Below are 25,431 nucleotides of genomic sequence, written 5' to 3'. Positions count from 1 at the left end.
TGATAGGCAATTATAGAGCTTTATGACAGAAAACTCCCCTAGTAGATATTACTGAATACATTTATTAAATAAATATTACATAAAACAAAAATGGATTCCATATTAATACTAATAACTAGTAATAGTAACTAGGATCGCTGGGTCTTTTGGTCACATAATTGTCTGGGATTTCTTAAAGCTTTATTGGGGTATAATTTCCACATCAAAAAATTTGCTTATTTTTATTGTATAATTCAACGGTTTTGGTAAATTTACTGAGTTGTACGACTCTAGCCATAATCCACATTTAGAAAATCTTTATCACCCCAGTAAAAACCCCTTATGCCCCTTTACTGTTGTTAGTCTCTGCTTCCATCGGCTGCCCTAAATGACCCCTAATTTATTTACTGTCTCTGTGTATTTGCTTATTCTGGACATTTGTATCTGGCTTTTTTTCCACTTAGCATAATGTTTTTAAAGGTTCATTTATCCTGTAACATGTTGCAGTGTTGCATTACCTTTTACTGTTGAATAACAATATCTACGGAATGAATAGACCACATTCTGTTTACCTATCCCCCAGTTGACGGTCACTTGGGTCATCTCCATTTTTTGGCTATTATGCACAATGGTACTATGAATAATACTTATACATACTTGTGTAGATGTATGTTTTCCTTTCTCCTGGGATAAACCTAGGAGTAGAACCTCTGGGTCACACAGTAAATTTGTATTTAGCTTTTTAAACGTTTTTCTTTTTTAATGTTTTATTTATTTATTTCTAGGAGAGAGAGAGAGACAGCATGAACAGGGGAGGGTCAGAGAGAGAGGGAGTCACAGACTCTGAAACAGGCTCCAGGCTCTGAGCTGGCAGTCAGCACAGAGCCCGACGCGGGGCTCGAACCCACGAACCGCGAGATCATGACCTGAGCGAAAGTCGGACGCTTAACCGACTAAGCCACCCGGGCGCCCCGTATTTAGCTTTTTAAGAAATGATCAAACTGTTTTCCTAAGTGGCTGCACCATTTAATATTCCTACCAGCAGGGTTTAGGGCTTTTGGTTTGTCCATATCCTTGCCTACATTTGTTATCATCTGCCTGGTTACAGCCATTCTAGTAGGTGTGGAATGGTATCACAGAGTGGATTTCATTTGCATTTACCCCCTGACTAATGATGCCAGACTTGTGATACTGGTTAACATTTTAAGAACAGCATATGAACCATTTGTATACCTTATTTTTTGTAAAATGTGTATCTAATTATTTTGCTAGTCATATAATATTCCAATAGTCTGTAGCAGTCAAGGGTGCAACTAGGTTCAATTGGATTTTTTTATTCATGAATTGCACATATACATTAAATACAGGCATAGTGCAATTAATTTTCTTATACTTACAACATTAAATAAAAAGAAAGCAAAAGACTATCAACATTAACCTGTTGAAGTCCTGAAAGACAGGGACCCTATCTTACCTTAGTACCCGCATCTAACAGTGAAGCTAGCATTGTGCCTAAAACATTTTGAGGGTTCAAAAGATGGTAATTAAATGGTTTCAGGTTTGGAAATCCAGACCATGTGAAGTTATTTCTCTTCTTAGAACTTTGTCAGGAGTTCCACTGAGCTGCCTCCTTGGCTCTGGGATACACAGAAATATAATATATAGGTCTTCCTCCATTTAGGATGAGGTTACGTCCCAGTAAATCCATTGTAAGTTGAAAATATGGTGAGTCGAAAAATACATTTAATACACCTAAACTAAAGAACATCTAGCTTAGCCTAGCCCACCTCGATCAGTCTCAGAACCCTTACGTTAGCCTACAGCTGGGTAAAATCATAACGTGAATCCTATTTTATAACAAAGTGTTGAATATCTCATGTAATTTATTGAATACACCCTTCCTGAAAGTGGAAAACAGAATGATTGTATGGGGACAGAATGGCTGTGAGTGTGTCAATTGTCTACCTTTGTGATCGCGCGGCTGACTGGGAGCTATGCCTGGTTGCCACTGCCCAGCGCCACGGGAGAGTATCATAGCATATTGCTAACCTAGGAAAAGATACAAATTCAAAACTTGATGTGTGGTTTCTACTGAGGGCATATCACTCTTGCACCATGCTGAAGTCAAAACAGTCCTGTCAGGAGCCGTCTGTAGCAGTCAAGGGTGCAAACCGAAGAGTCAGATTGCCTAGCTTCACTGCTCTCTAACTGGGTGCCCTTGAGAAAGTTACTTAGCCTCTCTCACAAGGCCCCGGGTTCCTCATCTATCAGCCAAGCTTGTTGCAGGTAATTGTAGTAAAGAATAGGTGAGGTTATCCAGGCAAAGCTCTTAGCATAGTACTTGGTCACAGTAAGTGCTCAATACACATTAGCTATTATCACTGTAGTTGTGGACGACTGAACAGCCAGACCTCAGCTATAGGTTTGATTAACAAAGAAGTAGATTTGTTCCTTTTTTCCCTCCATTTTCCCCAAAACAAAAGCAGTGCACATAAGAACATTATAAATATTTGAAAGATGATAGGTGAAGAGCAAGGTTTTAAAGAGACTGGCAACTAGATATAATGTGGTATATTTATTACTAATCCTTAAATAGGAATGAGAATTACTTTACCACATTCTAGCATCATCCCTAGGCTTGAATAAGACATTTTTTTCTAACTCACCTAAAATCTTCACCCCATTTTCGGGGCGCCTGGGTGCCTCAGTCGGTTAAGCTTCTGACTTCGGCTCAGGTCATGATCTCACAGTTCGTGGGTTCGAGCCCCACGTTGGGATCTGTGCTGACAACTCAGAGCCTGGAGCCTGCTTCAGATTCTGTGTCTCCTCTCTCTCCGACCCTCCCTTGCTCATGCTATCTCTCTCTCTCAGAAATTAAAAAAAAAAAAAAAACTTTTAATCTTTACCCCATTTTCTACCGACCCTTCACCCCTCCATTTATTTCCTCCTTTCTTTGGTCTTTATCTGTGTTTAGCAAGATCAGCCTTGAAGGCAGAGAGAAGTGCCCAGATCTGAAAATGCCTTCCTTTTTTCCTTTTCCCTTTGTCTTCTTTCTGCCTCCCCTTTTTGCCTCCTGTCTCCTCCTGTTTCTCTCTTTTGCCCTCCAAAGAAAGAAGGAAGGAAGGAAGGAAGGAAGGAAGGAAGGAAGGAAGGAAGGAAGGAAGGAAGGGAGGAAGGGACGTGGGAAGGGAGGAAGGGAGGAAGGTAAGAAGGAAGGGAGGAAAGGAGGGAAGGCTGAAGGAAGAAGAATTATGGAGGCTTGGGGGGATGGAGAAAAGAGGGGAGAGCCATTGGCAGTGGACGGCTTATGGTTTTCTTTCCTCTCTTGCTTGCCCCTCCTTCCCATCACAGGTGTTGCCTCCAGGAGTAAAACAACTTTACCTCCCATAAATGGAAACAGAGAAAGAGGTGGTAATCTGCTTGTCAACTGGTGTTTGCCTGGCCCTTAAATGATCTAAATAAGATGGGCTCAAATTCCTACTCCCGCCTTGTGTAAAATGTAATGCTCTTCCCAAGACTTCTCCAAATTCCAGGGAGTTTATACTTTGTCACCTCTAGTTCTGACTTCCTGATTCCACTAAGTTTGGATTCTTCACGCGGTCTTGCATATTCTTTTATCTCAGTTTCTGCGTCTACTTACCCTCAGCCATTTTACTTGATTTCTATTATTTAAAAATACCATTCTGACAAAGCTTCGCTATGCATAGTGAGCTTTACTGAAGGTAAGGAGAAATGAAGATTTACAGTGCAAGCAGAAAGAACTGAAGATTGAATGCAACATATCCTTGTCTTAAAACTCCCGGCAGTTGGGGTTCATGAGTTTGAGTCCCGTATCAGGCTCTGTGCTGACAGCTTGGAGCCTGGAGTCTGTTTTGGATTTTATGTTTCCCTCTTTCTCTGCCCCTCCCCTGGCTCACACTCTGTCTCTCTCCCTCTCAAAAATAAACGTTAAAAAAATTAAAAGTAAATAAATGAAAATTCCTGCAGTTGTACCAATGCCTGCAGTTTACTTTGAAATTCCCGTCTTAGAAAGATGAAGAATAGATGTGTAATAAAACAGGTGTAATAAAATATCAGTGTAGAATCTAGGTGGCAATGGGTGTTCACTGTAAATATTATTTCAACTTCTGTTTGAAGTTTTTCCATAATAAAATATTGGGAAAAAACAAAAAACCAAAAACAAGAAAGTCCCTCTGCTAAATCATTCAGCCAGCCATCCTACTCTCCTTGAGATTCTGGATCATCTATACTGTGGGGAAACCCAGACAAAACTTCTGTTCATTTCTAATGAACACAGTTTAGCTTTCTTTGTTGCCTTATCTCTGACTAATCATCCCTTTGTTGTCTTCACACCCAAGCTGCTTAAGATCTCCCAATGATCTCCTTAAGAATTATTTAAGAGCAAGAACCACTTGTACATATTTATATGTTCCTTAATGCATTTATTTTTTTANAATAGGTACTGAATATATATATATAATATATATATTATATATTTTATATATAAGGGCATATGGAACTGAAAAAAAGTTGGTTTAAGTCCTGGCTCTCAGTAACGGTGTGACCTTGGACTTGCCGAATGACTTCTCAGAGTCCATTTCCAAGTTTCCTTATCTGAAATAAAGGTATGGTTTTTAAAAATGCCTACCTCACAGGATTGTCATGAGTTTTCAATTGGATAATGTGGCCTTTAAAAAAACTCTAACCTGTAATTGAACAATTGGATAATGAAAAGAGGGCAAAAGCTGTTTATGTGATTGACTGTTGGGGGTCGCTGCCTTTCTGGTTAATGAGCAACAGGCACTCAAAAGCCAGTACTTTTTCCTAATGCTCAGCTTCTTCCAACAGTCTCTCTTCTTCCACTCCCAGGTTCAATCCTAGGGGCACCCTCTTAAATGAGCTACTATCTAGATGGTTCGATGACTGCTACTTTCCACAGTACCCATTTGGCGCAAACAAACCTATACACCCTTGTCCACCCAAACGATGGAAGTGTGGGTACTCAACTTCTCTTTGTCTTCAGCTTTGGGTCCTAGAGCCTTAGATTCAATAGTTACTTCTGGAGCATCAGTAAATGTCAAATTCAACATTCTGTTAACTATGAAAAGCATAAATTAGATAATGCAAGAGGAGGAGTGTTGGTTAATTATGTTCATAGAGTATATGGTAGTATTTCATTGGGAATATTCATCTTCTCCACAAATTTTGTCTAACCAGTTAAAGGTTTCTTTACCACTTTCTTGACAACAATTTAAGCATTCTTTATCCTTGTTGAACTTGCCTACTTCCTTATCTGAGGCTAATATAAATGGGAATTGAACATCAAGTGTTTCCTTAGCAACAGGCAAATTTTGCAGATGCGCTCATCCTGAGCTCGGCGTTGCAAAAATCATATATCACAAGCTGAATAGTGAAAGATCAGTCAACATTGTGATGTCTTCGGGACATTTTGAAACCACTAGTTAGAGAGAAGAATACGAAAGATTTTAAAGAGCCCTGAAATGGTTTCACCGAAGCTTGTTAAGTACATATTAATATTTTACATATTTCCATGTGAATATTTTAGGGATTTTTATAGACCTTCTTACAAAATGCCAAAAGATAATTATCGGTGATTTAAAGCCAGTATTAAAAACCTTGGATGTAACAATCAATACTTAAATATCTGTTTAACAGTCCTTTTTGGGAAAGGCATGGATGTAGATTATTTTTTAAAAATACCTTTAACGCAATGTCTGAAAATCATTTTGGCAGACCCAAGTGGTTTTAAAAAGTAACCCACACTCACCGGGACATTTTTCCTCTTAGGACTGTAAAACACTTCCAAGGATATAATTACAACAACCTTATAGCAAGGATCCAAGTTCATTGTATTAACTGTGTCATTAACCAAAAATAGGATTTAAGGATTTCTTTTGTTTTTATTCAGCTGCGGGCAGTGGCTTACGCTATTTTCATCCTACTTAATCATTTTTATTTTTCCTGTAATCAATAGAGGTGTATTTAATTTAACTGATGGCTATTGCGGTCGTAGTCTATTCAAGGTACCAGAACACCTCTGCTATGTGTGATCACCTCTTCTTCATTATTTGTATCAAACTGTTATTTATTGAGTTCCTATTGTGTATAAGGCAGTGGTCTAGGTGCTAGGGATTTAGCCATAAACAAAACAGACCAACTCTCACGGAGCTGAGATTCTAACATATGTGTGAGTTGGGGGAAGAGGGAAGACAGGTTAAAGCAAATAAACAGGTAAATAGACACCAAATGATGAACTGTTAGAAAAACAGAGAAAAATAAAGCAGGGGAAGGGGCATAAGGGAGCCAAATGGGGGAAAGATTGCTATCTCACACACACAGTCTGGGAAGGTGACACTTGAAAGGATGAGGGTAGATAAGCTGGAGGAAATGCTCCAGGCTCAAGAAACTGCAATTGCAAAGGACTCACCCTGAAACTCTCTCCCATCCTCAGATGTCTCCATCCTCAGGCCCTGCCTCTCCTCTCCTCCCTCCTCTGTGTCCTTCAGTGGTTTTCTCCTCCTTCTCCCAAGAGAAAAACCTGAACTGAAACTGCTTTCTGCCCCTCTCTCTCTAATTGCTCTCGTTGATTCTCTTTGATGGTGTTGTTGTCAATTGACATTTATTCATTGATTCTTCAAAGTATCCATGCAATTGAACTGAATTTACAACTCTCGGGATGTCTGCCAACAACACGTTAGACATCAGTGTAACAGACCAAACTGACTGATTACTCGCAGTTTAACAAAAAGGGATACGAAACTCCTATTTTAGCCAGACGAGGGCTCTCAGCATTCTAGAACATCACATTTTGGAAGAGTAGACTTCAAATGCTCTCTTCAATCAATGCCTTTCTAGAAAAGAAGTGATAGAGATATAGGATCAGGAAGGCTAATGAGTTATAACTGTAAGAACTGGCAAAGTGGGACGAGAGTTTTAAAGGTCATCTAGCTTGTTCTCCTGCCTCCTGGCAGATCAGTGCTGAAAGTGATCCAGATAATTGACACAATTTCCATTGAGAGAGGTTCTATAATTTCCCTTTGTAGACTGATTGTAGGGAACTGAGCTGACCTCAAAGAACATTAACTCACTTAAGTAGCAGTTTTTGTTTATGTTCTTGCCTCTGTTTAGAATGGTTTCTTCTCGGGGCACCTGGGTGGTTCAGTCGGTTAAGCAACTGACTTCGGCTTGGGTCAAGACCTTGAGGTTCATGGGTGCTGGCTGGGTGTCGGGCTCTGTGCTGACAGCTCGGAGCCTGGAACCTGCTTTGGATTCTGTCTCCCTCTCTGCCCCTCCCCTGCTTGCACTGCCTCTCTCAAAAATAAACATTTAAAAAGTTTAGAATGGTTTCCTCTCCACCTATGCAAGTTCTGCAATAATTTAATAACTTACTGCTTCTCCATAAAATCTTACTTGTCTGTAGAGGCCGCTGCTATCTTTTCTACCTCTAAACAAATATCTATAACACTTATTTAGCAATTAAGTGTAAGCTCTCATTCCTTCTTAGAGTTACATATATTATTTATTCAATATTTTATGACTGTAAATATTGTCTCTCCATTCATACTATCACTATCCTAAGGGCAGGAACTGGAGCTTGAGTACTTTTTTAATTTAACATAGTACTTCTGGTATACAATAAGCACTAAATAACTCTTTGTTTACTTTTCCACTAGAGCTGACTCCTATCAGCTTGCTAGAGGCAACTGTGCATATCTCCTTTCAACCCAGCATTTGGTGACATCATGTAGTAGCTTAAAGTCAACTGTGATGAGAATGTCTACACCAGAGAAATTGGCAGAGTCTGTAAATCATCCGGACTCATATCTGGCTTGGCCATTTACTAGTTGTGTGACATTTGGTGAGATATCATGTCTCTCAGTTTCTTCAGCTGAAAATGTGGATACTAAATGATCTACTTCATAAAGGTGTTGCAGGGAGATTTGGTTTATACAAGCCAACTACTTAGAAAAATCCTTGTAGGGGAACACCTGGGTGACTCAGTTGATTAAAGGTCTGACTTCAGCCTATGTCATGATCTTGCCACTCCTGAGTTGGAGCTCTCTGTCCAGCTCTGTGCTGACAGCTAGCTCAGAGCCTGGGGCCTGTTTCAGATTCTTTGTCTCCCTCTTTCTCTGCCCCTCTCCCACTCACACTCTTTGTCTCTCTCAAAATAAATAAACATTAAAAAAGAAAAATCCTTGGTATGTAGTAAATGTTCAATAACAGATAGCTTAATTTTTGTTAAACTCTCCCTTTAACTAGTTCATAAATTCTCAATTTCTCTGTGAAGCTTTCATGGAAGTCTACAATATAACTGTGCTTGATTTATACATTATCTCCCATAATTCCTCTGCTATATAGAGGAGTATATATCCTCTGTAGCTTCAGTAAATTCCTCTTCCCTTGCCTCTATAGTAAGGGAATGGACTATGGGAGGAAATCTCTCTAGGTGCTACAGCAGAATTACTGACTGAGAGTCTGGATGGAGCTAATGTAGTAGCTGCTGTGCGTTGGCATCCTGACTATCATATAGAACTTGAGCCTCATTTTCCACAGAATCGATGTAGGAATATAAGACTCTGTACTATTTTCAGTTATATTACAGTTTAATGTGCTTTCCTGAGCCAGATGGGATTTTGACCAATATTTATAGTATTGCTTTGTGGGAAAGTATTTCTAAACCCCAAAAATCCTTTTGCAAACAAAATTTAGGAATACAGTTCTTCTGAATTTGGTAATCGTTTATACTCCGAAATGAACAGATTGGCGGATATTTTTTGTTAACTGGTTCACACAGGATTTAACTAGAAATGTTTATTTCTCAACCAATAAGATTTTTAGCTCAACCAAAAGAATAATTAATAGCATTTCAAGACACTAAAATTAATGATGTAGATTTTCTAAACCAATCTCCAGCCCAATCCAGCACTGGGAAATGTATGTGCTTTAAGTCATAAACTTTGGCATCAGAAGCATAGAGTTTTTACACATTGCTTTTACTAAATATTATTTAGTAAGTAAATAATATTTGTATTGGATATCAAAATAATATTCATAAAATATTGCTGAGTGTAAAGAATAACAATTGTAATACAATAAATACTTGTATATTCACCACCCCATGTATGAAAATTTATTGATGTTTATGAAGCCTTAATCTGGTCTCTGATTCACCTGAGAGGTAGCCATCTTTGGGGTTTATCATCCCCTTGATTTTCTTTATAACACTGTCAGTTATTAGTTTCTTCAATATATTATTTAATTTTGCGTGTTCCTGAATTTCACATAAATGGTATCAGACTTCACTAACTCTTTAGCAACTGGTTGTCTGTTCTTTTAGAACTTGTAGTTGATACATGACATACATAGAGAAAAGTGTACACTTCATAAGTGTGCCGTCTGACAAATGAATATATCCATTTAACTTGCATGGAGATAGAGAAACAGAGCATTATAGCATACCAGAAGCCCCCTGTTGACCATCTTAGAGTCACTGCCTCCCTTTCTGCTGGGGTAACCTGTCCTGGCTTCTAACCTTGTACTAGTGTTGCCTTGTTTTGAATTTTATACAAAGAGAATCCTACAAGACCCTCACTTCTGGCTTTTTCAGTCAACGTTTTTATGTTCATTTTTTTTTTTTAAATTTTTAAATTTAAATTCAAGTTAGTTAACATAGAATGTAGTATTGGTTTCAGGAGTAGAACCCAGTGATTCATCACTTACATATAATACCCAGTGCTCATCCCAAGAGTGCCCTCCTTCTTAAAAAAATTCTTTTTAAATGTTTATTTATTCTTGAGAGAGAGAGACAGAGCGCAAGCAGGGGAAGGGAAGAGAGAAAGGGAGACACAGAATTGAAAGCAGACTCCAGGCTCTGAGCTGTCAGCACAGAGCCTGATGCTGGGCTCAAACCCACAAACTGTGAGATCATGACCTGAGCTGAAGTCAGAAGCTTAACCGACTGAACCATCCAGGCGCCCCGTAAAAGTGCCCTCCTTAATGCCCATTGCCCATTTAGCCCATCCTCCCACCCAACAGCCCTCCAGAAACCCTCAGTTTGTTCTCTATAGTTAAGAGTCTCTTATGGGTTGCCTCCTTTGTTTTTATCTTATTTTTCCTTCCCTCCCACTCTGTTAATCTGTTGTGTTTCTTAAATTCTATATATGAGTGAAATCCTATATTTGTCTTTCTCTGCTTGACTTATTTTGTTTAGCCTAATAACACTGTAGTTCCATCCATGTTGTTGCAAATGGCAAGATTTCATTCTTTTTGATCACTGAATAGTATTCGTGTGTGTGTGTGTGTGTGTGTGTGTGTGTGTGTGTTCTTTATCCATTCATCAGTCGATGGACATCTGGGCTTTTTCTATAGTTTGACTATTGTTGATAGCACTGCTATAAACATTGGGGTGCATGTGCCCCTTCGAATGAGCATTTTTGTATCCTTTAGAAAAATATCTAGTAGTGCAATTGCTGGGTCATAGGGTAGTTCTATTTTTAATTTTTTGAGGAACCTCCATACCATTCTCCAGAGTGGCTGTACCAGTTTGCATTCCCACCAAGAGTTCTGCTTTCTCCACATCCTCACCAACATCTGCTGTTTCCTGAGTTGTTGATTTTAGCTATTCTGACAGGGGTGAGGTGGTATCTCATTGTGGTGTTGCTTTGCATTTCTCTGGTGATGAGTGATATTGAGCATCTTTTCATGTGTCTGTTAGCCATCTGATGTCTTCTTTGGAAAAGTGTCTATTCATGTCTTCTGCCCATTTCTTCACTGGATTATTTGTTTGCTAAGTTCTTTATAGATTTTGGGTACCAACCCTTTATCTAATATGTTTTTGTAAATACCTTCTCCCATTCCATCAGCTGCCTTTTAGTTTTGTTGATTGTTGCCTTTGCTAAGCAGAAGCTTCTTATCTTAATGAGGTCCCAATAGTTCATTTTTGCTTTTATTTCCCTTGCTTCTAGAGAGAGACATGTTAATAAGACATGTGGCCGAGATCAGAGAGGTTGCTGCCTGTTTTCTCCTGTAGGGTTTGGATGGTTTCCTGTCTCACGTTTAGGTCTTTCATCCATTTTGAATTTATTTTTGTCTATGGTGTAAAAAAGTGGTCCAGTTTCATTCCTCTGCATGTTGTTGTCCAGTTTCCCCAGCACCATTTGCTGAAGAGACTGACATTCATTTTTATTGTCACATATAGGTGTGTTTCATTCATTCTCATTGCCCAAGGTATTCCACTGTGACAATATATCATAATTATCCTTTCTACTGGTGATGCTTATTGTGTAGTTAACTTTCAGTTGTTACGGAGTGTACTGCTATGGTTATTCTCCTACATGTCTTTACCCTCAAGAAATTTGTTGTTTCAGCTCAATAGTAGGTCCCTCAGGTTTCTCCATGATACTGCATGTTGCTATTCATTCATTTTCACTGATGATAGTTTTCCATTGCACAAATATTCTACAATTTATTTATCCTTTTACTTTTGATGTTTCCAGTGCAGCTGTAAATATTCATATATTCTAGGGTACATATGCACAGGTCTTTGCAGAAAATAGTTTCCCAGCTGAAGTGCTGAAGGTCTTTCCCTCCAGTAACATTCCTGAAAAAAATGGGCTCATTCATCGAGTTTTTTAAAAAAATTAATTGTAAAAAATTGAAATATAATTCCCATACCATAAAATTCTCTCTTTGAAATTTCAATTTTTGGGGGCAGTGATCACCACTACCTAGTTTCAGAACATTTTCATCACTCTATAAAATTTTTTTAATGTTTAATTTTATTTTTGAGAGAGAGAGAGAGAGACAGAACAGAGTGGGGGAAGGGCAGAGAGAGAGAGAGAGGGAGACATAGAATCCAAAACAGGCTCCAGGCTCTGAGTTGTCAGCACAGAGCCCCATGTGGGCCTTGAACCTGGGAACAGTGAGATCATGACCTAGGACGAAGTCAGTCACTCAACCGATTGAGGCACCCAAGTGCCCCTCATCACTCTATAAAGAAACCCCATATTCATTAGCAGTTGCTCCCCTCTAACCAGTGCCTACAATGACTAATCTACGTTCTGTCTGTATTTTGGACTTCTATATAAATGGGAGCATACAATATGTGGTCTTTTGTGTCTGGCTTCTTTCACTTAGCATCATATTTCAAGTTTTTTGACTGAATAATATTCCATTTAATGGATATTTATCCATTCACCAGTCAACAGACACTTGCATGGTTTCCCATTTGGGCTATTATGAACAATGTTGCTAGGTATATATGTAATACAAGTTTTTATGTAAACATATGCTTTCATTTCTCTTAGGTGTCATTACTTTGCCTTATGGTACTATGTTTAACTTTTTAAGAGACTGCCAAATTGTTTTCCACCCTGACTGTACCACTTCACATCTCCACCATTAATGTATGAAAGTTCCAATCTCTCCATATCATCTTCAACATTTGTTATTTTCCATTTTTAAAAGTATAGCCATCCATCCTGATGACTAATGATGTTGAGCATCTTTTCATGTGCTTATTGGCCATTTGTATTCCTTCTTTGGAGAAATACCTGCCAATCTTTGCCGATTTTTCAGGTGAAATGTTTGCCTTTTTCTAAGTTTTGAGGATTCTTTACATATTCTGGATTCTAGTTAGATGATTAGCAAATATTTGCTCCCATTTTGAATGAGTCACCTTTTCGTTTTCTTGATAGTGTTCTTTGAAGCACAAAAACTTTCCATTTTGAAGAAATCCAAGTATTGTATTTTTTCATTGGTTGCTCGTCTTTTAGATTGTCATATCTAAGAAACAACTGCCTAAGAAACCACTATAACCCAAGGTTACAAAGATTTATACCTGTTTTCTCCCAAGAAATTTATAGTTTTAGCTCTTACATCTAAACCTTTGATTAATTTTGAGTTACTTTTTTGTATACAGTGTGAACGAGGGATCTAACTTCATTCTTTTGAGTGTCACCCACCCAAGTTTAGGTTCACATGTATGCTAGTCATTTCTTTTCACCCCCGAGTCCATGATTCTGCTGTAGACTTGAGGGGATTACTTTTCCCAGACTCCCTTATCAGTTGACACTCAGATAGTGTCAGTCATTGGAGACATGAGTAAAAGATCAGAGGACAGATGGAGGGGAGCAGCCACAGAATTTCTTTCCTTCTCCCTCAGCCTCAGGTATTGTCCTCAGCAGTTGCTGTATGACCTCTGTGGCTACATATTACACTAAATGGCTCTTCCTTCTGTGGTTTCTGGATCTGCAGAGCAGTCCCACCATGCTTCTGGCTCCTAGATAGCCCTGATTTCTGAGTTCTAATAACAAAACCCACTTCTTTCATTTCTTAAATATATTATATTTTAAGCTTTATATATATTGCTTTATAATAAGCTTATATTGCTTATATTTGCTTTATATTATTTGCTTCCCTTGCCTTATGCTCATCTGTTTGGTATCTTAAATTCCACATATGTGTGAAATCATATGATATTTGTCTTTTTTTTTTGCCTGCCTTATTTTGCTTAGCAAATACTCTAGTTCCAACGACATTGCTGCAAAGGGCAAGATTTCATTCTTTTTCATCACCAAGTAATATTTCATTGTATATATACAAGATATATATATGTGTGTATATATATATACACACACATATATATACAAGGCATATATGTGTGTGTGTGTATATATATATATATACACACACACATATATATACATACCACATCTTGTTTATCCATTCGTCAGTCGATGGATATTTGGGCTGTTTCCATGCTTTGGCTCTTGTCTTAATGTAATATATTTTATGCTTTAACATCTTTAAAAAAATTTTAAGTTTATTTTACTTACTTTGAAAGAGAGAGAGAGAAAGAGAGAGAGATAACAAGCAAGCCCAGGAGGGGCAGAGAGAGAGAATTCCAAGCAGGTTTCGCACTGTCAGTGCAGAGCCTCACAAAGGACTCAGTCCCATGAACCGGGAGATCATGACCTGGGCCAAAATCAAGAGTTAGAGGCTCACCTGACTGAGCCAGCCAGGTGCCCATAAAGTCTTTGTTTTTTTAAGTTTATTTATTATATTTTTGAGAGACAGAACATGAGGATGGGAGGGACAAAGAGAGAATCCCAAGCAGGCTCCATGCTGTCAGCACAGAGCCCAGTGAAGGGCTCAGTCTCACAAACCATGAGATCATGACCTGCGCTGAAATGAAGAGTCGGTTGCTTAACCAACTGAGCAACCTAGGCGTCCCTACACTTTAAAGTCTTCTATTAGTCATGCTAGGCTATTTCTCAGAAGCAAAAATAGGTACATTAATTGAAATAGCAAATTGTTATGCTTTCTAGGTCCACAATTTCAAACTTAAAATACTTCCTGTAGTTTGAATTATTATAATATTATCACCATACTATATACTTGCTGAAAACAGCATACATTACAATTTTTAAGAAATAATTATTGAATATGAAAGTTACACCTTTTTTTGGGAAATGCTAACTCTTAATGAGTTGAGTGATGTGATGCTTTCAGCATCTCAATAATGGAGATTCTGAGTGGCAGATTCTGAGATTTTTTTATGCCATGGGCCAAAGCACAATAGGAAGGGAAGGTGGCCCGGACGTATCTTTTCTTTTATGAAGGGAAAAGGGGAATTTTGAAGAGAGAATGTGGGATCCCAGGGAAGTGACTTTTAGGAAGGGGTATACATGAATTTGAGGGCTGGGCAGTTCTTTTTTTCTTAATTTTCATTTATTTATTTTTGAGAGACAGAGAAAGCACAAGCAGGGGAGGGACATAGAGACTGGGAGACACAGAATCCAAAGCAGGTTCCAGGCTCTGAGCTTTCAGCACAGAGCCTGATGCGGGGCTCAAGCCCACAAACCTTGAGATCATGACCTGAGCTGAAGTCAGACACTCAACCAACTGAGCCACCCAGGCACCCGGAGGATTTGGAAATTCTTAAAACTGTATGTTCCCTTGGAAAATTTTCATGTCCTATAGAGATACATGTAACCCAGCATTATGTGGGAAATTATTCTGATGCAACAGTAGCCTCTGAGAACCCTAAGACAAGCTATTTGCCACTGAACAAAAGGCTTACAGACCACATTAAGATTCTCGAATCACAGTTTATTGAATTAATTGAAAACAGAAGAGGAAGCAAGGGAATAGAGATGGTATAGATTAATACACTTAGGATAGAGTGCAAACAGCGTGGAAGAAGTACACTACTTAAATTCTGAATTATGCAAAGTTCATATGTCCTGCCTCTCTCTCTGATGTATCAAACTCGTCTGGATAATGTGGATGCAAGCCAGAGCTGAGGTTTGTGCAAGACTGCTCTGCATAAGGAAGGTGCCTAGAACCAATATACATATATTTTACAGCACATCTGGCCACAGTTGTAGCTTGCCAATTAGGCTGAGGAGCGAGGAGCGGTCACAGTTATTGGGCAGAGGACACATGGGCCAGAATTGTTGTCAATAATAGGATACCAGTTTAAGATCTTATGAATATTGAGTACCTCATGTATATTTAGTATATTATGAATATTTAATGCCCTTCATCCTTCTAACCCTACCAATGGATGTTTAGCACACATATGCTTTCCTGCCTTCATGTCTAACATGTCTCATAAGCTACTAGCTTCTATATTTTGTTTCATTTATCATCCTTATTTGTTTCTCTCTTTTCATAAAGCAGAATGAATATTCTTCACTAGTATAGCAGACCATAGCACCTGGTGGCTTGGTCGGTTAAGGTCTGACTCTTGGTTTCGGCTCTGGTCATGATCTCATGGTTCCATGGGTTCGAGCCCTGCACTGGGCTCTGTGCTGGCAAAGTGAAGCCTGCTTGGCATTCTCTCTCTCTCTCTCTGTCTCTTCGTCCCCTCCCACTTGCACTGTCTCTGTCTTTCTTAAAATAACTAAATAAACTTTAAAAAATACTATCGCAGACCACATCATAACAGGTTTGAAGACTACCACCGTAGCATCAGTGCTGAGATATCGATCTTTGAGCACACAGGACACAGCACGAGTTGAGGTGGCTGGAGCTGTGCCCCCTTGCCTCCAAGCACAAGCCTCTCGCTTCCTTATTCTAGGATAACATACACATATTATCTTTTCCTATGCATTTTATAGCTAGGGTAGATGCTTAGGTGCAGAATTGCTAAGTCATAGAGTGCATTGCAGTTTCAACTTTACTAGACATTGCCAAACTTTTTTCCCAAGTCTTTCTCCCCAATTCACATTCTCAACAAAATGTAAGAAAGTTCCCAGTGCTCTACAATCTCATCAGTATTTAATATGGCAATGCAGAGGATGTACTGAGATGGAGATGAGCATGAACGGAGGCAAGGAGACAAGTTAGGAGTCTATTGTAGTTGAGATTCAAGATGGTAGAGGCCTGAATAAATGCAGTGGTACTGAGGATGAAAAGAGAATAGGTAGGGATGATATTCAGGAAATAGCATTAGTAGAATAATAGACTAAAAGTGGAAAATGATGGAGAAGATTAGTTTATCATAATCCCCAAATTTCTGCCTAAGGGGAAATATTCATTCCTTCAATCAACTGATGTATATTGATATATACCGATATACCATATGTTAGGCCTTATGGTAGCCGCAGGGGCTATCTAAGGCTGCCATATTATACCAAGGGACTCTGTTCACCTTGTGTACACATGGAATATACTAGGGATGGTATTGCCTGGACTTCTTCAGTGGTGTGGTTCCAGATTTTTTGTGAATCTGACAAACATAGTACCTACCGTTACGGAACTCAGAATCCTGTGTATGGTGATACTACAACCTAAGATAGAGGAAAAAAAAATAAGTGCTGTGTACTGTGTCTTTTTTTCTGCTCCAAACAATAGCTGACTATATTGGGCATATTGACTTTGAGGATCTATGGATTAAATCTTCCAGTGGAAGTTTCTGTGAGGCCATAGGACATGTTGGTCTGGAGCCCTTGTTCAAAGTTTTACAGGGAGTTAGTTAAAAAGACGTCTCAGGGCACTTCCCATTTTGCAGCTCTACCCTCTCTTCTAAGATGTGCTGAGAAGAAATATGGTTCAAATACGGTCCTGTTGCTTTGCTCCTGGAAGGGAGTTCAAAGGGAAGAGACCGGTCTCCAATCCAATATAAACCTTCTGAAAGATTTTTCTTTCAGTGGCTCCAAGTTGCATACTCTCCAACTGAGAAGTTCGAAAAACTGAGCACCTAATGAAAATGATCAGGGCCACGTAGGTTTTTCACAGAATATGACAGTTTCAAGGGTGAAGTGAATGAATGAAGACTAATTTTTCTTTTCATATACATCTAATACAAATTACTGATGAATTGCTTTGACTTTATTTATTTAAAAGATTGTTTTTTTAATGTTTGTTTATTTTTGAGAGAAAGAGAGAGACAGAGTGAGAACGGGGGAGGGGTGGAGAGAGAGGGAGACACAGAACCCGAAGCAAGAGCCAGGCTCCACACTGTCAGCACAGAGCCCTAAGGGGGTTTCGAACCCAAGAACTGCAAGATCATAACCTGAGCTGAAGTCAGATGCTTAACTGACTGAGCCACCTTGGTGCCCATAGACTTTAATTTATTTAGATATATGCCTCCCCTCTTCTTTCAGTGACAAGTGCAAAGCAACCTTCCAACTATTTTTCTTCTGGTTTTATAATTTTTAACACTGGCAAGAAATATTCTACAGAAACTTTGGCTTTGAACTGAATGTTTTTGCCAGATCTTTGCCCGGAAGGAATTGTTATGATTGAGTTTGTAAATGCTTGCAAAACAAAGTTAAAAATTGAAAGACTTAAGACTTTCAATTTTCAAGGCTAACTGTAAGATGAGTTGTAGTTCTTATATATTATACTTCTAGTAATTCTCTCCTTATTAATATATTTTTTACAATTTAAGTTTTATCACAGATGCCTTTGAAAAAAGACATTTATTTTTGTATGAACCACTATTATCAGCCTTAGAGAAGCCAAGATTAAATCTTGAATGACAGTATAGAATAAGTTATAACACCTCAAGTAGTTTCCATTTTTGCAGTTATGGGCACGCTGTAATAATAAACTTCAACAAGGATAAATAGCAGTGAAGCCAGTTAAAAATGGAAAACAGACTATATTCAATGAAACAACTAGATGCAACCCACGCTTTCAGGAGTCTTGGAGAAGAATAAGCTTTAAAGTAAGCATATCGGATGAAGATCTAGAACATTTCATCAGCTTCTTTCTTATTTGATGATAATGAAAATAGTGTCACCTACTAGGGTTTTAGATTTGTGGATTAGCCACGTACATCTAAATCTGGAGGTCAAAATCCTAATTAGGACTTGCTAGGAAGAGTCAAGTAAGGAGTTTGATTTGAAGGCATGTGAAAAATCTATTTCAGAACACCTAAGAATCAAAGTGTCATGGTTAAGTCTCATAACTGGTCACCAGAAACCATACAGGTTTTACTCAGGAGATAGACATAAATATGTTCTCTGGCCAAAGATGTGAATTAATAGAAAGAGAACTGTATTGACAGAAGATAGAAAACTGACCAAATAAGCTTTTTTTTCCTTTTGGTCTCACATTTTTTTTCCACTTAGGTAAAGGTTTACTTATGTAGTGACACAAATAGAGATTATCTCTTACAAAAGTCTTGTAAAGATTTAATAATCCATTTGATTTATTATAAGAGTCTATGTAACTTAACACCACAGGTATACTTACAGAAATGAAAGATAATACGGCTCTAAGTGCATTATGTGTGCAACATATTTTATTTAAATAGAATTGGAGATAGTTCTTCTAAAATGGAGTTGGAAGCTGGCAAGGATAAATATTTAAAAGGCCCAGATCCAGGGTACCTGGGTGGCTCAGTTGGATGAGCCTCTGGCTCTTGATCTCAGTTCAGGTCTTGTTCTCAGCATCCCTGCATTGGGTTCCAAACTGAGTGTGAAGCCTACTTAAAAACAAACAAATAAAGGCCCAGATCCGTTTTCACAGAGCAGGTAAAAAAGTATGAATTTTGACCGGAAAGGCAATCACTTGTTAATGGCACATCTAGAGAAGGAAAATGATCTGGAAGAAAAACAGTGACTTACAGAAAAGTGTTGAGAAACAGATCCCCCCCCCCCAAAAAAAAGATAATTCAATGGAATCCTTTGAAGTCAAAAGAGATGAAAGAATCATTGTATATAGAACTTGATCATGGCTAGGGCGGAAGAAGAATGTATTTTCTGAGTATAAAGCCCTGAGGAGCCAGACACTTGACATGGTAACCTAGAGCCAGCCCCACCTAAGGACTGCAGCTGACGGCTCCACGCTGGACTCTTGCTATTTTTTTCTTTTCTCTTTTTCCTACCTCTCTCATTTTTAATTTGAATTTCTTACACTGTACAAATGACCTTTGTGCTTTGTGAGATAGACTGGAAATATTTTGATTTGCATTTCTTACCCTGATGGCATATGAGGAGGGGACAAATGGCTTAAGCCACCAACCCGAAGTCTAAAGTGAAACTGGTCAGTGGGAATAGGATTGGACAGCCGCCCTCCTCGGTGCCTTGAAGGTCATATGCAAGCACGTCAAAAAAGAATGGTTATACTGCCATGGAACCTTTCATTTTAGGGTGTTCCTAGATATTTCATCACAGATCTCCATAAACTTTTACATGTAATAGTCCACTACTTCCGCTACTGCCAAAGAACAATTGCCAACACCAAAGTACCAAAGGGCTGATTTGGGAAAATCAGTTTTATTTCTCTGACCCCTGGATAGTAAATTAGATTCATTTTTATAAATTACATTGATCTCTTCCAGTAAATAAGGTGTTGTTTTGTGGATTGGTATTTTAACCAAATACAATATATGCTACTTTAGTCAGTGCCATTCCTGAAAAGCAGTTAGAAAGGTGCTCCATGTGTGGTTCTAGAAGGTCACGTGGGAAGTGTCAGCCTTTTTATGACAATGCTGAACTCTCATAAATGCCCGAAAAGGTCCCGTGGGAATGCTAACTAGAACAACAAGGAAAGATTGCTGATGCTAAGCCCTCCACTACAAACATTTCGACTGTTGTTACAGGCATGCAAATTATTATAGGTCCACTGACAAAGGGAAAAAATTGAGTGAGCTTAAAACAGATCATATAGCATTTCACTATAAAAAATTAAAATGGAAAAATATGTCAGAAAGCTTTGGGATCACTTAAGTTATTAAGCTAACTGTCTTAAAAGCCTATGTAGGACTTGTGAAAATAGTATATACCAGAAAATTCTTGGTAAACTCGTTTATGTGTCCTGCGTAATCATCTGTAAAACAGATGGAATAAACCTCGTAAAGTCTTCACTAATTTTTTCATGTTCACATTACATGGAAGTTCCTTTACTCCTTTCTCATCTGTGCAGTTAACCTGTTCCTACTCTGAAGGGCCAGGAAGATGCTGATTTACAGACATACGTTAGACAGTGCTTCTTAAAGGGCTCATGGAAAAGCACTAACTCCTCATTCTTTTCTCTCTGTTCTGCCACACGCAAAATTCTTCAGTGGAAAAAAAAAATTAGTCTAATTGATTAACATTTTGTACAGAAAAGAGTAAGTTAAAAGAAGCATTTTTCACTTTAAAAAAAAGCTAATCCAGACCTCCATACATACTGCATATACATTTTTTAATATATCCTCCTTTCTGTGGTTCAAGTCCACCAGGTTCCTGCATCCCTTTTATTTTAGGATTGGTGAACGTCCTCTGCGAAAAAAATAGACATTAAGTATTTTAGGCTGTGCAGGCCATACAATCTTTGCTGCAACTACCTAATTCTGCTGTTTTAGGTGAAAGCAGTTACAGACAAATACAAAATCAGGTGACTATAGCTGGATTCCAATACAACTTTATTTGTGGACACTAATATGTGAATTTCATATCATTTTCATTTAATGTTATTCTTCTTTTATTTCCCCCAACTATTTGGAAATGCAAAAATCATTCATAACTTGTGGGTTTTATAAAAATAGGTGTCAGGCCAGATTTGGCCTAAAGGCTATAGTAAGACAATTCCTAGTCTGCTGCAGCGCTGTTTTTTTGAGGGCTGGGTAGCTTTCGTTCGATCACAATCCAAAGGAAAACTCTGTAAAGATGGTTCTGTTTATAAGGTTTTCCCATATGACGCATTCAAAACTTTATGGATCAACAATATGTCCGTGATTTTCTATTGTATATCTGAAAGGCCATCCCACTTTATTAGATGGTCCGTTGAAAACCACTTTAAGATTTTGCAGTGACTTTTTTACTTTTCACCAAGAAGAAGTATCTTTAAATAATGCATGGGAATTATACAATGAAATCTGAATGTAAGAAGCATGGGTTCTGTTCCTGGTTTGGGGAATTCAGTTCTTTGGCTAGATAAATAAGCTGACTGTTTTACATCTCATTTTGTTTGAAAAGTCAGAATTGGCAGGTGTTGTTACTAAGCAGTTATATTAAATATTAAAGGAGATGGAGGGGGGAAATGTGCCTGTATCTTTTGGAGTACGTACATTTTCAGAAAAGTATGTTCTTTCGTATGCCATAACACATAACAGAAAACATGAATTTTCTGAATAGGAATAGGAATCTAGTGAGTGACTTGCTCTGAATATTTTGGAATAGAAGAAAATCTAAACCCAAGAGTGAGATCATGCAAACTATAGCAGAAAATACACATATGAAAAATTTCATGGTTTTCCTATGTGCCTGCTATTACCAAGAGAGGTTCCGTTTAGGGGTCTGTAAAAATGTTTTCTTCCTTTAAGTATAATGCTCTGAGCCAAGACATCATGAGTTCCAGGCTCAGTCAGTTCCAGCTGAAAGTGTGAACGTTCAGCAAGAGGATATTTTTGAAAGGAGACTGAAAATCTGCTGTGCCAGATACCTGAAACGATGTTAGGGTATTCAGTGGAAAATTTCATTTCCACATTATAAATAACTGTAGGATATTTTAAGGGATCCAAGACTGGTAACTTCCAAGAGCTGCTTATATTAGTTCCACTGAAATGTGAAATGGAAGGAAGATGCCCAAGGAAGGCTATGAAGCTAAATTACCAGACATGATTAATTAAAATAAGTAATTCACCATTGATTAAATTGCCCTTAAAATCACCAGTCAGGGTACCCAACCACTGAGGCCTCCATATTTTACTATGTAAAACAAAGAAAGGAAGGAACAGATATGGAGAAAGGGAGGAAAATTCCCCAACATGATTACTTAAATTCTAACTGCCCTAGAATTTTTTATTCAAAAAGTCCATCTGGTCGTCTATATTTGAAACATCGACTTAGCGTCTTAAAATTTTCTGGGAGTTTCCTACTCCATGGCTTCCTTCTGGGAGGAGGACAGCCCCAGAGAAGGCTGCGTATCACCCACCATGGTTAGTTAGTCAATGAATTTCTATCTCCCTTTGATTACAGAAATAATACAGCTTCTGTAACTTCCCCCCTCCTTTGAAGCCCTTACATATTTCAAAACAAAACAAAACAAAACAAGTCAGGCATCTCTATTAAGACAGTGGTACAACATACCCAAAATAAAACCTTCCCGCTCAAGGGCAACCAAACCAAACCAAACCAAACCAAACCAAAAAAAAAGCTAGCAAGCCCCGTGTGCGCGCGCTTGTGTACCGATGAGTGTCAGCGTGTGGCTGTGCGAGAATGTGGGTCCGAGGGTATGTGAGGGGGTGTGTAAGGTAGGAGAGTAATGGATGTACTCTGGTCTCTCTCTTTTCGGAGGGGTAACCGCCGCCGGCTGCTGGGGAAGACTCGACCCTGTGCGCGCACGCGGCGCGGCGGTGCCCGGGGTTAGAGCTCTCCCCTGTGACGGAAAAGATAATTAAAAATCGCACGCGCAGGAGACCGCTCAGTCCCTCGCTGCGCATCAAGTTCATCGCCATCAGTGGGCTCTCTCGAACTCTCTCCGCGCCTGGGGTGGGGTCGACAAGCCTGTAGGCCAGGGGCAGTGAGTAGGTTAGGGGCGGGGGGGTGGCATCGCTGGTGATGCAGAATGTGTCCCCCGGCCGTGGGGAGGCCGAGGAGGCGGGAGGGGCGCAGCGAAGAGGCTCGCGTCTGTGGGGGGATGTGGGGGAGAGGNGAATAGTAAATGGATCAAGAGAAGGTCAAAATGAAGCCCCAGAGAGGAAGGACGGAGCAGCGTCCCCTGAACCCCGCCGTTACCCCCGCGAGGGCCCACGCCTAACCGACCACCTGGGCCCCCCACCTCCGCTCCAGCCTTTTGAGGGCCTTCTATCGCCGGCGCATCTCTTTCAAGGGCGATCCCGGTGTCGCAGCCCTATTCCTACAGCCCTCCACGTTCCCTTTGCCCTTGAAATGGGCTCCCCAGTTCGTGACGGGCACCAGGTCCCCTTTGCAGCTCCCACACGCCCTGGAAGCCCTGCCAGGCCCCCTTCAAAGGCGCAGACCCCGTGCGCCTGCTCAGCAAGGGGACGCCAGGCTTTAAAAAGCAGGAGGGAGGGTCGTGGCGGGTCGCTACCAGGGTGACTTAGGCGTTCGCGCTGAGTGAGCAGTAAAAACGTCAATTAATGGGCACGTGAATTGTNTGACGACTATCTTCCTTAATACTCCGAGAGGGAAGCGTTGTAATTTTTCATTTATTTTATACAATCACTTATTATCGCGTCAGCTACGCTATTACGAATCTTGGAAGCTTTGGCAACTAGGACTGTTTTCGCAAACACGTCTTCAGGCTTTGGGAGGTTTAAAGGAGTTTTGACAGTAAGCAAGGAAAGTAGCAGTACACAACCAGGAAGGGAAACGGCCCTCTGTCCCCTTTTTGGGGGTGCAAGAGCCTCAAGCGGATTTCCCGGCTTCTGCGGGCGCCGCACATTGTTTTATTTGTTTTGAAGGTTCCGAATTTGAGGCTGGTCGGAGACACCCACGTGCTTCTGACTCTCATCAGCGTAATGATCGCCTTAGCCAGAGTCGTGTCTATATAAACCACAAAAACCTAATCATTAGAAATCCCAGCCTCCAAAAACCACATTTTAGGTAAAACTGCCGCTTTTTTTTCCCCGCGCTCCTTCATCCTCTCGACCACAACTTTTTGGGGGATCCAAAGTCGCTTTTTTAACCCACACTGGGAAATAAATACATAAATAAATAGCCAATGAAGCATTTTGGATATTTTACTTTGTATTTTTATATTTTTTTCCTCCAGGAGTAGTGGGGAAGAAAGTTAAGATATTAGTCTTAGCTTTAGATGCAGAATAGACTTAATAAAAGATTGCAATTCATGGAAAACTGCTAGGGTTCCCCCCCCCGCAAGGTTTTTGCAACTTATTTTAATCATCCAGCTGACAGGTTTCCAGTCCTTAAAAATAAACCTCATCCTTGTTCTCTAGGAACAAGTTTGAATATAGAAGGAAAAAGTGTCGAGCCATCCACTTGAGTTTCTAAAATCTATTTGACAAGTGTCCCCTCCACCCCAATTTTTTGTGTCACTTGAGACTAAAAGGCACCCAAACCCNGTGGGGGGGGAGGGATGGGGTGGGGGAAGGGTGAAGAGTGCCGAGAAGTCAGCACAGACACTCAAGAATTTTCCTTCCTCCTCTCCTGAAGTTACAACGAAAAATAAAGACAGTCAGTGCAGCCGGCCGCTCTCTGGCGTCTCAGCTTCAACTTCGTGCGACCAAGAGGGGGTTCCTTGTCCTGAGTCGGGGGAGAAGCGAGAGGACGCGATCAGGCGAGATTCCCCTTGACCAGGGCTGCCTCCCCGGCTCGGAAGCTGCGCGCTGCGTTCCGGGGCTCCTGCTCTCCGCCGGCGGGCGGCGGCAGCGGCTGCGATTCGCAGGCTCGAGATCCGTGGCCCCGAGATCCGCTGCCCGCGACTTACCTCCTGGCACCTCGGCGCGCGAGGGTCAGGGGAGCTTTGCAAATAGCAGGAGCCAGTGGATGGATGCAAGGAGGTGGCCGTGACAAGGCCAGAAGAGGAAAAAGGAAAGGAAGGAGCCGAGCAGGGAAGCCGGGCTGGCAGCCGCCGCGGGAGGAATCTGAGCGTGCGGCCGGCGCNCCCCCCAATTTCCTCCTCCTCGCCCCTCATTTCCACCCTCCTCCCCCTCCCCCGGCCACTTCGCTAACTTGTGGCTGTTGTGATGCGTATTCCCGTAGATCCGAGCACCAGCCGGCGCTTCAGCCCTCCCTCCAGCAGCCTGCAGCCCGGCAAGATGAGCGACGTGAGCCCGGTGGTGGCTGCGCAACAGCAGCAGCAGCAGCAACAGCAGCAGCAGCAGCAGCANGCTGACCACCCGGCCGAGCTCGTCCGCACCGACAGCCCCAACTTCCTGTGCTCTGTGCTGCCCTCGCACTGGCGATGCAACAAGACCCTGCCTGTGGCCTTCAAGGTAAGACGCTGCGGCCGCCCCCCGCCCCGGGCCGGGCGCCGCGGGACCTGCCGGCCCGCGTCCCCCTG

General features: G+C 40.4%; 2 protein-coding genes across 6 annotated transcripts in view; one reads left to right on the top strand and one right to left on the bottom strand.

Annotated features, from left to right (window-relative positions):
- The window catches only part of RUNX2 (RUNX family transcription factor 2), a 221,333-nt gene that overhangs the window by 70,171 nt on the left and 125,731 nt on the right, over nucleotides 1-25,431 (top strand). For 3 of the 4 annotated variants that reach the window (XM_077764854.1, XM_077764855.1, XM_077764856.1), the window contains exon 3: nucleotides 25,131-25,363. In XM_077764854.1, the coding sequence (XP_077620980.1) occupies nucleotides 25,131-25,363 (233 nt within the window). Of the gene's footprint in view, nucleotides 1-25,056; nucleotides 25,364-25,431 lie in introns of those variants that run through there. The other variant, XM_077764858.1, reaches the window with a different exon arrangement.
- Nucleotides 1-25,431, bottom strand: part of SUPT3H (SPT3 homolog, SAGA and STAGA complex component) — a 538,181-nt gene that overhangs the window by 512,494 nt on the left and 256 nt on the right. The window lies entirely within an intron of this gene.

The sequence above is a fragment of the Crocuta crocuta genome, unplaced genomic scaffold, assembly GCF_008692635.1.
Source record: "Crocuta crocuta isolate KB4526 unplaced genomic scaffold, BGI_CrCroc_1.0 scaffold44, whole genome shotgun sequence".
In the NCBI taxonomy this organism is placed as follows: domain Eukaryota; kingdom Metazoa; phylum Chordata; class Mammalia; order Carnivora; family Hyaenidae; genus Crocuta; species Crocuta crocuta.
The sequence above is the reverse complement of the archived record's forward strand: the minus strand, read 5'-3'. Positions and strand labels throughout refer to the sequence as shown.